Source organism: Balaenoptera borealis, assembly GCF_965194805.1.
Source record: "Balaenoptera borealis genome assembly, chromosome: 10".
Taxonomy (NCBI): domain Eukaryota; kingdom Metazoa; phylum Chordata; class Mammalia; order Artiodactyla; family Balaenopteridae; genus Balaenoptera; species Balaenoptera borealis.
Genome location: NC_138874.1, coordinates 99,064,943 through 99,080,589, shown reverse-complemented (window position 1 = coordinate 99,080,589; position 15,647 = coordinate 99,064,943). Strand labels below are relative to the sequence as shown.

The 15,647-nt window shown below is 35.2% G+C and overlaps 1 protein-coding gene across 8 annotated transcripts in view; it reads right to left on the bottom strand.

Moving 5' to 3' along the window:
- Positions 1–15,647, bottom strand: part of ADD3 (adducin 3) — a 122,557-nt gene that overhangs the window by 16,581 nt on the left and 90,329 nt on the right. For 7 of the 8 annotated variants that reach the window (XR_014249253.1, XM_082408300.1, XM_082408304.1 and 4 more), the window contains exons 2-3: positions 10,721–10,943; positions 202–340 (exon numbers count right to left, since the gene is read on the bottom strand). Coding sequence is in view for 7 of the 8 variants with exons in the window: in XM_082408300.1 (XP_082264426.1) it covers positions 202–340; positions 10,721–10,915 (334 nt within the window). In the remaining variant the exon portion in view is untranslated. Of the gene's footprint in view, positions 1–201; positions 341–10,720; positions 10,944–15,115; positions 15,154–15,647 lie in introns of those variants that run through there. The other variant, XM_082408301.1, reaches the window with a different exon arrangement.

Genomic DNA, 15,647 nt, shown 5'->3' with positions numbered 1-15,647 from the left:
ATAACTATTTTGTAATCCTCACAAAGTTTAATAAATGTCTGGTTGGTATGAAAAAGTAAGAGATCCTAACACTATGTCACTCTAACTATTAGATGTTATCAACTTAAGGTCTGAACCAGATCAGAATATGCTGCTAGAAATGTGCAGTGTACAAAGTAGAGATGAAATTACGGTCTTTTAAACTTTACGAAACTGACGTACTGAGGGGAGGTGAAGTAAAGCCCGAGAAAGAATTGGCCATGATGTAATCTGCAATCTGTTGTAATGCTAGTAATCCAGTTGGATTGTGGCCTTTCTTCATCTGTTCTTGAATAAGGCATTCCAGGTCTTCCCGAAAGGCCTGTAATACACAAAAATAATCACTGAGCACATGCATCTCGCTTGGAGCAGAACGACCCAAACATAACTTGCTCTGATGTAATCAGTCTTCTTCCCCCATCCCTCTCTTGAATAGCTTTTATGTACATTATTTTAAAACAAATATAAAACACAAAACAATAAAATTAAAACACTGGAAGAAGAAGCAAGAAGCTTGCTTTCAGGGGAGGGAAAATCATTAGGCATTCTTAATCTCAAAGCAAATGAGCTATTACAACATCTATAATAGACAGGTATAGGTAAAAGCAACTTTGTTAATAATATGCAACTAGAGCACCAAGTACAGACTGATGTAAAAAGAGACCCATTCCTTGCCTAGCAGCTCATTATCTAGGTTAGGATAGAGTTCTTATCTGAATGGGGCATGACTCTGACTATAGCAACTCCCAGCAAAAGTTTTCACTAAGACATAGTAAATCATGGCTTCCATTTTACGGTTTCCATGGCAATTCCGTAGCTCTATAAACTCTGCAAGCAAACTTATAAAAGCTGAGAGCTGATTACTCCCCTTATGCAACACTGTGCTAAAGAAAGAACTTTTCCCCCCAACTTTGGGTACTGTATGTTCCTGTTCTGGAGCGCTGCTTCTCTTTCTTTTCTTTTTTTTTTTTTGTTTTTTGCGGGGGGCGGGGTATGTGTGGCAGAAGCAGTATTTATATAAATAAAAATACTGAACATTAAGAGAAAATTTTCTATTCCAGTAACCCTTGAGTTGCTAATATGATTCATCATTTGAAACATCTCCCAATCCTTCACATTAGTTGAAATAGCTGGTTTTGTATTTCTATCACACCCATCCAACACTTATTTTATTAAATTCATCATTTATTCTCTTGCTCATGTTTATATTCATTCATCTTAAACATGAAGACTCTTGCAATATAAACCATCTAGACCTTGCTCTTCCATTTGAGATTGGTTACATGTATAACAGAATGCCCTGCTGGAAATTAAATTCAGTTTGTTCCCACTTCACCTAAGAGGGAGAAGGCAGAAAACTGCTTTGGAAACATTACCTCCAAGAGGGGTAGATATAAACACCATGGAGATCACTGGGAAATCCTCCTTAGAAGAGTGACTCTCCTTCAAGTCGCTGAGAGTAGCCCTCCTCTATAAGGCTGGAAATAAGATCTCCTGGAGCAGTTGCTTAGACGTAGCTTTGCTTAGAGGATGGCTGAATACCTCTGAGGTTTTCAGAAGGAAGAACTTTTAAAAAAAATTCAAATAATGGCAGAGAAGCCCATGGTGAAAGTGGAAATGTGGTTGTGAGGCTATGAGGTAGTAGTACATATTAGAACCAGTACTGACTCATGCTCGTGTTGCTTTTAGAAAACTTTCAGCTCATACAGCAAATGGATGTTTGAATGATTAATTTTAAAAATACTAGTTGTGACCATATTTGAATTCTGAGTTCATAGAGCAGTTTATACCAGTTAAACATGGTTTTTCTTTTACAAATTCAAGGTTTATTAAATGTAAATCCTTAGCATAATTATAAAAAAATTCTAAACATCTAATTCCATTGACTTTTATCTAGTTCACTTAAATACATGATTTAAACCGGAGAAACTATCGTATAAAATATTCTCTACAAAGACACATTACATTTATCAGAAAACTCCATTAATACATGTCTAAGACCTTGTGAACATAAAATGGTTGTGAGCTGCATATAAGATGGATGGACGCATTCATACTGATGAATAACATGAGTGTTTTACCATGTTTAAGGCTGAAAGGAAAAGAATCTTCCAGATATACTCATTTATCTTTATATAAACTACAGAAAACTTCTAGATACCTGGCAATGGGCCAAAATGCTCTTCTGAAACTTCATCTTCCCTTCAAAACCAAACTCTATTTAAACCTTCCACAGTTCAAAGCAGCTATAACCAATATTCTTTGATTCAGTGCAAAAAAAAAATTTATACCTACTGTATGTATCACAATAGCTCTGAGAAGTAGGCATAATTTATTTTATTGAATGCACCTTATGTTATTCCAGGAAGAATTTAAGGCAGATTCCATAGATTAACATGACACAAAAATAAATTAAATATAGGTAAGAAAAATCAAGCTAACGAGAAAATAGGCATATGAAGGTAAGATAGAGCCAGGAATGAGGTTAAGATACAAAGAGCATACTATAAAATTGTATCATTTGCTAGAGATGGGCCAACTTTTATCTAAAGTCTCCAGCAGCCAACATGAATCAACACAATCGCTCAATATGCTGGTTTACAAGGGTTTTAAGAAAAAAAAAACAAAACCCAACTAGTTGCTCAAGAGAATCACGACTATTTATGACCCTGATGAGAAATTTTTGCTGGGTGGATTGAGAAAGCTAAATAAGAGAGGTTGAAAAATTCGTTCACAGAGGTCACAGAGCTGGTAAATGTCAGAGGCAAGGACTCAGGTCAAATGCTTTTTTTATCAGTGAAAATGCTTTTTTTACTTCCATTTATCCCATAGTATGGTGAGTACCATCCTAAAGCTTTGAGATGATCCATGGTGTCACAGAGGAATGTATAAGCCCTTCTGAAATTAATTAAGAAAAAAGTATGAATTTCCCCTTTAAGGCTAGTGAATTGCTTCTATGCAGTATAGGAGAAGAAAATAATTTTCAAAGTAAATGAAATGTCCCCAGCCTTTTTATATAGTTGACAGTGCTTCAACAGATATGAATTCTTCTATTCCAAAAGATTTAATATTTTTTTGTCATGAACATTTATAACTCAGTTATTATGTTTCAAATATTTCTGAAATATTGTTCAGATAATTACCTAAGCCATAAAACAGTCAGTATAAAATTTACTAATGATATAAAATTGTTTCAGCTGGTTTTTAAAATTTATCAGTAAACTTAAGCTTTCGTTAAAATAATAAAAATTTTGCTTGTCTTTATGGTGGATAGTTAATCATATTCCTACTAAAATTCAATGATAATAAAATAGTCCTTTACAGTTGATTCATTTGAATCTCACAACAAAGTCCTGAAATAGGCAATGACTTGCTCACGGTTACACAGCTAACAAGTAAATGGAATAAAGATTCAAATCTCGAATTCTCAGTTGGGCACAGATATTTGCCTAATTTTATCAGAGATGGGTTCTATCACTGAAACCAAACACAGGCATACCTTGTTTTATTGCACTTCAGTTTATTGCACTTTGCAGATATTGTGTTTTTTACAAATTGAAGGTTTGTGGCAACTCTGAGCCGAGCAAGTCTATCAGTGCCATTTTTCCAATAGCATTATTTTAAAATTAAGGTATGTACATTGTTTTTTTAGACACAATGCTACTGCACACTTAATAGACTACAGCATAGTGTAAATATAACTTTAACATGCACTGGGAAACCAAAAAATTCGTGTGACTCACTTTATTGCAACGTTTGTCTTATTACAGTGGTCTGCAACTGAACCTGAAATATCTCTTAGGTATGCCTGTACAACTAATAAGGCAGCAGGTGTGCTGTGATCAGAAATATGAGTAAACCTCTTAGGCTAGATTAGAGCATTAGGTTATAATGATAGATAAAGCAAAAAAAATTATACAGCAGATCTTGGAGTACCAAAACTTGCCCTCTTATAGCTAGGAATCCTCCCACCAAAGCAGAATGAGAAACTCACTTATAAGCAGGGCAGCAAGATCACATGCTGGGGCTTCTGAAGTCAGATTAAACCAACAATTCCCTAGGGTCTCTACTAGAGAAGAGTCAGGTTAAAATATCAAACAACACATACACATATGTGGTTTTACAGCATAAACCGTCTTCCTTCTCAGATAGAGAAGAACAGAGAAGAGAAGGCAGTTCCTGAATACATGAATACATGAACATGAATAAGGCAGAGTGCCATCGGGGTGATAGATTCTTTAAGGCCTTCAAAAACCAAAATATAGTCTAATGAATTATGATTATAATCTTCAAAGTGTTGTCACAAAAGCATAAAAATGCTTTAAGTTAGTGATATTGTATTTAACCCTATGTATACATTTCCACAAAAACAGTTGTCTACTATGTGCTAGGCACTGCACCACATGCTTTTATGTTATTCCATTAAACTGTCACAACCACCATGTGAGGTCCATTTTTACCAACAAGGAAAAGTGAAGCTCAAGTTAAGTGAGTTTCCTAATGTCACATAGCTATTAAGTGGTGGTGAGCCAAGATCCAAAACAAACACTATATGCATATATGCATGTATAAAACATTTATATAAACAGATTAAAACTGGAAATGATGAGAAAATGGGCTGACCTCTAACTTAGGTCACAATAGTCTGGTACTCCAGGATCTCTACAATCAGTTAGGTCAATTTTTGGCTGTATCTCCCATTACTACCTCATGCTCTGGTAGCCTATGAGGTTTGCTGAGTATTCTCTGATCACAACTTGTACTTTTCTATCCTTGCTCACTGTATTTCATCAAATGGAAATGCTGGCTTCTACTGTTCCTCTACCAGATGAATTCTTACCCTTTACTCAACACTCGTCTTAAAATGTCACCTTCTCCTTGAAGTCTCTCCTTTAATCACCACAGTTAGGAGGGATCTCCATACTTCTTCTCTTCTCACCCCACTTTGAATTATTTTAACATTTGCCTATACTACAATTAGGGTAGCTACCATGATTGTGATTTATTTTTCATACTCTACTATACAGTAATATCTGATGGCTGGGACTGTGTCTTTCACACTTCTAGAGTCTCCTGGACACAGTTATTCAGTGCTCAATTATTATAATCGTAAGTTAGAGCTTCTCTTCTATATTTTCCTAGATATAAGGAAAGAATGCAAAGAATCTGATCTCCTCTTGAGTTAATGATAGCAAAGATCCATTTCATAGGTTATTAGCACTGGAATCTGAAGTTCTAGAAAACAGTCTTAACAGTCTGTCACTTGAATGAGAAACTCCTCCTGTGTAATAAGGCTTGTCCATCACCTAATGGGAGAAATTCAGTTTTTTAAAATAAGAAATGAATCTTCACAGAAGGTTATACATTTTTGAAAAGTCATTTAATTCTTCAACTCAAAGAAAATCCTACTTGAAAACTTGGTTTGTCCCCAGAACATTATAGTTTGGACAGCTCTCTCATCAAACACATGTCCAAAAAAGTGTGGTTAAAAAAAAAAAAATCACTAGGTGAAAAACAAAATGTTTAAGTTAGAGAGAGGGTGCCTGCCTTTAAAGCCTTCTCTGAATCTCACCCGTTTCATTTGATACTTCTCCTGTCAATGTTGAAGGAGTGATCCTGTAAACTTTGAATTCATAAAGGTATGGATAAAAATAAACTTGCAAAAACACAAAAGATTCAGAGATTTGAGATTCACGTAAGGTCAGAGTATACTTTAAGTATACTCTTAAAGTATATACTTTAAGTATATACATATTCATGTATACTATACACCAAAAGTAGGAGTAATTTGAAACATCAGATCTTAAGGCTTCTGCATCTAAGATCAGAACTTTCAGGAGAAAGTGGCAATAGATGAAAGATTTTTTATTTTTAAATCACAGAAAAGAGAACCAATTTGATAAAAGAAACTGACTTGATGTGATTATTTTGGTTAAGGCTAAAAAAAATTACATAGACTGACCTATAAGTAATGTCTAACTTACGAAAATCAGTTAACAGAATACTGATAAGTATCAGAACTGGATTTTAAATATCCGCATCTGGATGTTCTACCTCATAATAATTACTAGAAAGAAAAACTGGAGCAAAAAGAAAAACAGATTACGGACTTGCTGCTCCCAAGGCACCCTGCAATTATGTTCTTAGATCTCTCCTAAAGTGAGATTAGGAGCATAACAAACTTACTTAGAATTTCTCCATTAAGAAATGTATTCATTTGGAAATAGATTACCACTGGTCCTGTTGAAAGGAGAAAACACAAATAAACCCATTTTTCTTCTGGATGATCTTTCTCCTCTATCTATGTGTCTCAAGTAATATAAAGCTAAAGGTTAGAATAATATCTTTTCTTAAAGCTGGTATGAAATAAAAATGCAAACAAAGTTAATAAAGAATACTTGCATCTGCAGCTTCCGAAGTGACCAGATAAATCATGGTAATTTTGACCAACTATTCTAACTGAGGTGATCTGTTAACATTTTAGGCCTTGATTACAGTGATATTCTAACATGTATATGGCTTTGAAGTTTCTGCTACCTTTAAAATAAGTTTGAAGCATTACACACTGCCCTTTTATTAAGAAATGTTAGTGTGTCATGTGCCTGAGCAATCACCACCTACACTCCTATTGTCCTATCTTTCAGAGTAACATTACACACTTCTGTTAACAAGTCTAAATTGCTTCTTATAGTGATATGGCTTAAGAACGTTCATTCTTTTTCTGAAACCCACCAACTGATTGTCATTTAAGCAGTCAAGTTCAGTAGGAGCTTGTTGGACAACATTCAAGTGTTTAATGACTCAAAGCCCACTCAGCTATTCATATATCCATCCATCCATGTATTCAGAATTTACTAAATATCTACTATGCACAATGTGCTGTTAGTTTTCAACTTACATGATTCTTTAACTTTGATGAGGTCCATCATTTAATTCTAACAGTTTGCCCTGGACACTTCATTCCGAGACAAGGGCAATCATATATATGTCATCAGAGACATATATATGAGGAATATATTGGTCAAAGAAAACTTATGGATTCTCCCTAGTGCATTAACAAAATCTCTAGCTAAACAAGTTTACTCGCCAGCCCTTAATTTCTAAGACAAATACTTTCTTAAATTAAAAAAAAAAAAAAAAGACAAAAGGCCGTGAAATTCCTAGAAAGAAGTAATAACTTGGAGTTAGGATGAGACAAATTGCTCGTATTTTCTCAGCTCAAGGCAATAAGGTGTCACGCTTGTTATCCAAATTTACAGACACCAAAATGTCTTATGATTCGAAACTCATCTTGAGTTGGGTTGAATTAACTTGAGCAAGAGAATTTGAAGAAGAATGAAACAATAATATATGAGTGGAATTTTTTCATAGTTATTGAATGCTTTAAGTGGTACAGCCTAGTGGGTAAGGGTGTGAGCTTTGGAGTTTACATACAGACCCCACCATTTAACTAAGCTTGTAAAAACTTCTGCAAGGTGTTTAATGCCTCTAAGTTTCAGTTTATTCCACTGTAAACTAGGGATAGTAATACTTCTTTGATTGAGTTGCTTTGAGGATTAAATAGGATTTGATACATAATAGGTGCCTGGTACATAGTAAGTGCTTTAAAAAAAAGTATTATACTTTGCTTTTATTAGTTTCTCTCCTGATTTCCTTTCTTCCCAAATGAACTCAGCAATTAAAATAGAAGGATTACAAATTTGTTTCTTACAAACATGAATTAGTAATACCTTTGATTTTGATCTTTATTGGTTATGGGTTTTGTCTAACAGAATGAACCCCAATATCCACAGGAGACACACAAAGGTTTTAAGAAGATTATATTCACAGAAACATTACAAGCTTGGACTTAAAGAAACAAAGAGAGTACAAAAAGGAAAGAGGTCTTTGAACTCTAAAACCTCTACAAGAAGGAAACAGGGTGAGAAAAATACACAGTTGCAAACACAGGCTACCTTTTAAGGAAAAGGAAGGATGATTCAGAGAGTGGAACCAAAAGCTCAGAGGGCAGAGCCAAGAACTAGGGAGACTGATTCCTACTAAGTAGAAGGACTGAGTCTTCATCAAGGGAACTGCCGAACATTTGCCCAGACGAATTTCAGAATTGCTATGGACCAGTGACTTCTTTGTACTCCCAATTTTCTCCCTTTTTGAACAGGAATGTCTATAGCAGTTATCTTTGCCTGTCCTACCACTGGGTGTGTGTGGGGCAGATAACTTGTCTCTTTAGTTCTCCGGTCTATAGACTGAGAGGAACTGTACTTAAGAAATTACACTTGAGTATCATCTATACCTGGACCATATTTAGATGATGATATTCTGGATTCAGGCTAATGTTGTAATGGGATGAAACTTTTGCAGGGGTGTTAGGAGATGGTGAGTGTATTTTGCATGTGGAAGGAAGGTAAATAAATTGTGGCAGACTGTGATACTTTTAAAATACATTATGATCAGACAGTGGACAATCCTCCCCTCAAAAGGTGGAGCTTAATTCCTCTCCCCTTGAGTATGGGTTGAACTTAGTGACTCACTTCTAACTAATAAATATGGTGGAAGTGATGGTGTTCAATGTCTGAGATTAGGTCATAAAAGGCATTGCAGGCTCCTCTTTGCTCTCAGATACTTCCTCTGGGGGAGAACACTCAAACAGCCTCAGGTTAAGGTCCATGTGGCAAGGAACTGTAGCCTTTTGCTGACAGTCTTGTGAGTGACCCATCTTAAGACCAGAAACTTCCACCCCAGTCAAGCCTTCAGATGCAGCAGCCCTGACTGATGTCTTGACTGCAACTTTATGAGAAACCTTAAGCCAGATCCACTCAGCTAAGCTGCTCCTGAATTCCTGACCCACAGAAATGACAAGCTATTAAAAGCTTGTTGTTTTAAGCTGCTAGGTTTTGTTATTCAGCAATACAGGCCACCATATATCATCTCCTGTGGTGAAAAGTTTGTTGTATTAAAAGAAATTTGAAAGTCATTGTCCTAAAACATGGCTGAAAGACAAAATGTATATACTTTTCCAAGTCTTTCACAAACAAGATTTTAAATTCACTAGCAAAGATCTAGGAAAAAAATGATCAATCCACAATTCTTTTAAATTTTCTTTGTTTCTCTCTGGGCTAAAAGTTATCACTCTTGCTATATGAACATGGAAATGACAATCTATATACCTGCCCTTTCCCATTCTTTCATTAAGTTCCCCTGGGCATAAGTAAAATTGATACTCTTAAGCCAATCTACAAGTAGCAATACACAAGTAAAAACATTAGGTAATCTCCTCACTGTTATACTGTCCTTAGTTTAGTGGAGAAATTATTTTTTAAAAACCCTGGCATAGAAATGTAGTTTGGTACTTTTTCCTTTTAAACTTTAGTTAGAATTGAATGGTCCTCTTTGGAGCACTTTCCAAAGAAGTCTCAATATGTAATAATCTTGAACAAAATATGAACTTCATCTCTTTCTTTCAGTTACTTTATTCTATATATCACCATAATCCTTTGGCTAATGAGTTTGTTCTTCAAGTGGAGTTTCTTTATAGAAGGAAATATATCTATATAATTAGCATGCTCTTCAAGTATTTATAAACATAGAAACTAGTCTGCATAAAAGAAGGCACTGAACTTTTAGTCCCTCATGATGAATTTTCTGGTTAGTCTCCTTTTCATTGGGAAAAGGGTTCTTTAAGGGTTTATTTAAAGGATAGCTTTACATTTAAGCTATACTTAAATTCCTCAAAGCTTGCCTTGCTTTTATAACTTGTACTTGCTTTTATCTAGGCCACTGATATAGGAGAATTACTCAGGAGTGGAATTCCCCTTTGGCTTTGGACTCAGCCTCTGTGATTAAATCCACAAGGACACAACAAAAATGATTCACCAGGGCCACCTCAGGCAGTTCTATGTCTTGGTGTTTATTTCAGTGCCTAAGTTGGAAATCTAATATAACCCCAACCTGGGCATCGTGTGTCTATGTATGCTGAACTCTGTCTTAAGGGGCCCATGATCTTCATTATACATAAAGCTATGAATTCATTTTGCATGTTAAATCAAGCTGTTCACTCATTTTCTAAAACTTATATGTGACCTTTACAATTCCACTAAAGGTTTGTAAGAAACTTAACAAATCACTTGAATATGATTTACAAAGTCTGGATATTACTGTGCGGACAGAATTTTCAGCTTGAGTTAAGGTTAGAATCCATGTTTAATCTAGTTAGTTTGGTGCGTATGCACATATGTGTGCCTACATTAGGTGTATGTAACATTAGGCTGCCAAATCACAGACATCCTCATGAACCTTAAGTCTTCCTATGCTGCTCTGAGTGTCAAGATACCCAAAGGAAGAAGAAAGTATGTTCATGGGGTGTATCTATTTCTTGGTTCCTAACACTTCACTCATACCTTTATTTTCTTCACAGATATTCAGTCTGTAATGGGCATCCTTGAGTTCAGTAGCATCTTTTGCCCCCCTTTAATGAAACATTACACTCAGAAATCACTCAAGAAAATTTATCCCACCAAGACGATACTAGTTTATTATTGAAGCCTTGCAAATTATATTTATAAATTAGGTGCTTATTTTGCCTCTGAAAGATTGGGGACAACTAGTCATTCTTCCTCCACCCCTCTTCTAACCTGAGAGTATCATTGTATTAAGGTTTCCAAAGAGGAAGAAAAATTATAGCCTTCAAATTATTTTGACTCACCGGACTTTGCAAGATCTGAGTAACTCGTTTCCTCTGCTCCATCATATTGAAGTCTTGCCGTAGATCAGGAGACATGTTCCTCTCCCTTATGTATTCTGGGTCATTTTCATTGATGCGGTCAAAATACCTCTCTTTGTGAGGCGCGCTGGGAGGAGGAGGAGTAGTGACCACGCCTTGGCTAGCATCTGAACTCATGCTTCAAGTCTGCAATTCTCCTTGCTATCTGCATTAATAAACAGAAAGTAGGACATTCATAATAAATTCATTATTAAATTCAAATTTTACATAGGTCATGCAGCACTTTTTTTTTTTTTTTGCCCTCAGAGTAACAGTGGCAACTTTCTTTAAAAAGTAGCTTTTCAAAAAATATTAGAACAATTTTTTAAGGTAAAAATATCTTAGATTACAATGCTAAATTGGAAATTGATATTTTCAGAGCTAGTGGAAACTTGTGGTTCAATTATAATAATGTCATCAACTGCTATATGAATTTTTTAAAGGAGCAATGATCAAAATATCCAAAAGTAAAATGTCACACCTAAGACAGCAAATTTTCACAATTAGTGATTACTGTTAGTGGAGATTCTCTTTCCTCTCTTACTCATGCTTTTACGTTAGACCAAACTCTGGCTATATTTAATGATCACTATTTTATAGTGAATGTAGTTTTAGTTTATTAACACATGAGAGAAACACAGTTGTAAGCTTTTCAAATGATTCAATAAGTTCCAGGGAAAATGTAGGAATTACTAAGTTTGCCAGACTATATAACTTTAGCAGATAGTGCTTCAAATCCAAGTAAGAAAAAATAAAAAGCCATTCAGAAACCACAGGAACAGCTGATTCATTTAATTATTACTGACACTTAGGATAATCCTTGACTTTATGCCAGGGAAACAAATTCATTTGGGCTTTGCTACAGCTGAGCACCTAATCAACCAACTGTAGCTAGATCAACAGGACAGTTATTTAACATCCATCCCCAGCCCCAGGCTGTGATGGCTTGTGCTAGAAGTTGATGAAGTCATCTAACCTGGTGCTTCTCAGATTGTCTGTGGTGAAGGACTTTCTCCAATTTGCTGTAAACCAGTATTTTTGTAAAATACAAAATAATGCATTTAGATATCACGGCAACGTCAAACTGCACGAAGTTTCTAAACACTTAATATTATATTCTGTACTTGTCACGGACTGCAGTCTGCAGACTGGCACCGGATCCTGGACCACATTTAGAGTATCACTGACCTAGCAGAGAGTAACAGACACTGCACACTGAAGGAATGCTTCCTCTAACTTTTAGATGTGATTTGGCAAAAGCCTAAATCAAGAGAACAGGACACCACTGATTAGTGTATCCCTTTACCTAGTTGTTCTTTTGAACTGAATGTAGAAAGTGCAAAAAATGTGCAACAAGGAAGAATAAAAGGAAACAAATTTTAAAAAAGAAATTGTAAAGACGGTTTTGCTTAACACAATTTTCTCTACAGGTGGTAACAAATGCAACCTGTTCAATATAAATGACTGGGTAACAGAAAAAAACATTCTCACTACAAAATGGTATTTATTCAACTGATTATTTGCCTAGTAAGAAGAATCACTTCATAATAAGGGAAATTAAATGTGAAAAATTCCAAGTATTTTTTTTCTATTTATGTAGAAAACTAAGGGGAGAGAAATATCTGTGGACCTGAAACTCTGCAGATTCTTCACAGTCTTGGATTCCCTCTCAGCAGAATAGTTTCTAGGTAGATCCAGAAGGGAAAAGGCAAGGGCCACCTTTTTCTTAGGGATCTGAATCCCTGATAAAGACCAGAGATACCTGATCTCATCTTTTAAGCACAATAACAACCAGTGAGGTTACTGTATTTATCTCTAATAATAGTCTTCTCTGATAGAATTCATTTCTAAAGCTGCCTTGACTCAACTTAGCCCAAGTAAACTCACTGCAAAACATTAAACATTCTTGCATTAATTCTGGTCCTGGAAATGTAAACTTATTCTGTTAAATAATTTTTGCAAAACAATGTTAAAACTGTTTTCTCTTACTTGCCAACATCAATCTCATGCAGAACATTCTAAAAGCTACCTAAATTATTTTAGTGTACTACCCCAAAAATTCATGAAATATGGTTAAAAACACTTTATATCATATGGCTTTAATGAAATTCTGATTTTTTGACTAGAAAGCAACTAATCAGTGAAGGAAATGTGAAAAATAAGCTTTTCTATAACTGAGTCTCCCACATCCTAATTCATTAATGTAAAAATTGGGAGAAAACACTCAACTAAAGAATGAATATCTGATCATTATATGTGTTCTCCACAGGATACATGGCCATTTTTTCTTCTTTTTAGTATAACATCCACTATTAATGGAATGATCCTGGCCATATTATATTCTTCCAAAAATTAGGTTTTTCTACACTGTTATTAGACTGGCACTAGCCTATGGTATTTTATTTATTTATTTATTTATGGCTGTGTTGGGTCTTTGTTGCTGTGCGCGGGCTTTCTCTAGTTGCAGGGAGCGGGGGCTACTCTTCGTTGCTGTGCGCGGGCTTCTCATTGGGATGACTTCTCTTGTTGCGGAGCGTGGGCTCTAGGCGCACGGGCTTCAGTAGCTGCGGCTCAAAGGCTCTAGAGCGCAGGCTCAGTTGTTGTAGTGCACGGACTTAGTTGCTTAGCGGCATGTGCGATCTTCCTGGACCAGGGCTCGAACCCGTGTCTCCTGCATTGGCAAGTGGATTCTTAACCACTGCGCCACCAAGGAAGCCCTAGCCTATGGTATTTATCATCATCTTGCTATTATCCAAAAATGTGGTGCACACAGCACCAACTGTAAGAAACTTATTTTCATATCCAGCTGGGTTATCAGCAGTCTAAAGGTCTAACCAATCTTTGGAACATAGTTTTCTTAGAAGCTTTTTATAATAAGGCCATTTGAGCTCCTTAAAATAGTTTACTGCTAGCAGATAAAACTTTCAAGGAGAATGAAAGTTTTTAAAAAAGCAAACAAACAAACTCACATATATTAGTAAATGTCATGCTGCTCTGGCCAAGTACAGACTAAGTGGGTACTCAATAAATGGGACATCAATTAATAAAGAAATCAATTCTGTTTAGTTTACCACACTAGGTCACTGGCTATGAATAAGTCATTTTTAAAAAAGAGACTCCACAAATATTGCCTTCAGTTGGATTTTAACCTATTCCTCAACCCCAAAAAGCTCTATTTAGCCTAATGGAGGAACAGAGTTAGATAATAAGCTTATGTCTAACTGAATTTGCTGATGCTTATAAACTAATTTTATTTTTAAAACACAGCAAAAAGCAAGGAACTGTTGTAGTAGATTCATTTTGTTGTCCCAGCACTGGTTTAAGAAACTGATAATAGAAACATTGATAAGTAAAAGCTTAGAGTTTAAAGAACTCTTGATGAATGCATTTTTAGATGAGTAAGGTAAAGAGGAAAATGTATCTAACCACCCGTTTTAATAATAAAAGAACGTATTATATACATGTAACATTTTATATGGTTTATACCATGCTCTTACACCTTTCTATCTTATTTTACCTTTGCAACTACACAATGAGATAGAGGTTAATAATCTGGAGGTTCAGGGGATTAAACATCCTGACAAAAATCACACTGCTTATGTCATAGGCAATATTCAAAGCCACAATTTCTGCCTCCTAGTCCACTTTACAATGAAACATATCATAAAACATAAGAGGGCTACAAAATTTTGAGACTTTTCGTCTACATTCTGTCCTAAATATTAAACAATTCAGAGTTTATAGAATCTGTCAAAATTGAGGAAATGACACCAAAAAGGGGAAATAGGATTAGAAATGACTCAAAACACTCTGACCTTTTTAAAACTTCAAAAGCTCATTATTGAACAGACTTGTGGTTGCCAAGGGGGAGAGGGGTGGGGGAGGGATGGATTAGGAGTCTGGGATTAGCAGATGCAAACTATTATATATAAAATGGATAAACAACAAGGTCCTACTATATAGCACAGGGAACTGTATTCAATGTCCTATGATAAACCATAACGGAAAAGAATATGAGAAAGAATGTATATATATATGTATAACTGAATCACTTTGCTGTACAGTAGAAATTAACACAACATTGTAAATCAACCATACTTCAATAAATTTTTTTTTTAAAAAGCTTATTTAGCATGGCTTTTTAATACAAGAAGTTTCAAAGTTTTATGTACTTGGAATAAGAATTGAGAATTTATAAGAAAGATATAGAAATAAAGAATAAGAACACTAGTTTGCCATTTTGGTGCTCTTCTATACCTAGATACTCAACACTAAGAGTTTTACACAGATTTTTAAGCCAATCATAAGCAACAACTGATTATTTGCAATTTTACATACCAAATACTACAGACTGAAGTGTTATTTCAAGCCTGGAAAAAACTTAGGATCCACAAGATTATCTGAAATAAACATAATTCAGAAAAAAAATAAGGGAAGCTTTCAGCATTATTTACAACAACCAAGACATGCAAACAACCTAAGTGTCCATCCACAGATGGATGGATAAAGAAAATGTGAAACACACACACAATGAAATATTACTCAGCCATAAAAAAGAAGGCAATTCTGCCACTTGAAACAACATGGATGGACCTAGATGGCATTATGCTAAGTCAAGTAAGTCATACAAAGAGAAATACCATATGATCTCACTTATATGTAGAATTTAAAAACATCAGACTTATAGAAACAGAGAGTATAATGGTGGTTGCCAAGGGCTGAGGGGTGGGGGAAATGGGGAGATGTAGGTCAAAGGGTACAAACTTTCAGTTATAAGTTCCAGGGATCTAAGGTACAGCAGGATGACTATAGTAACAATACTGTATTATATATTTGAAAGCTGTTATGAAAGTAGAACTTTAATGTTCTC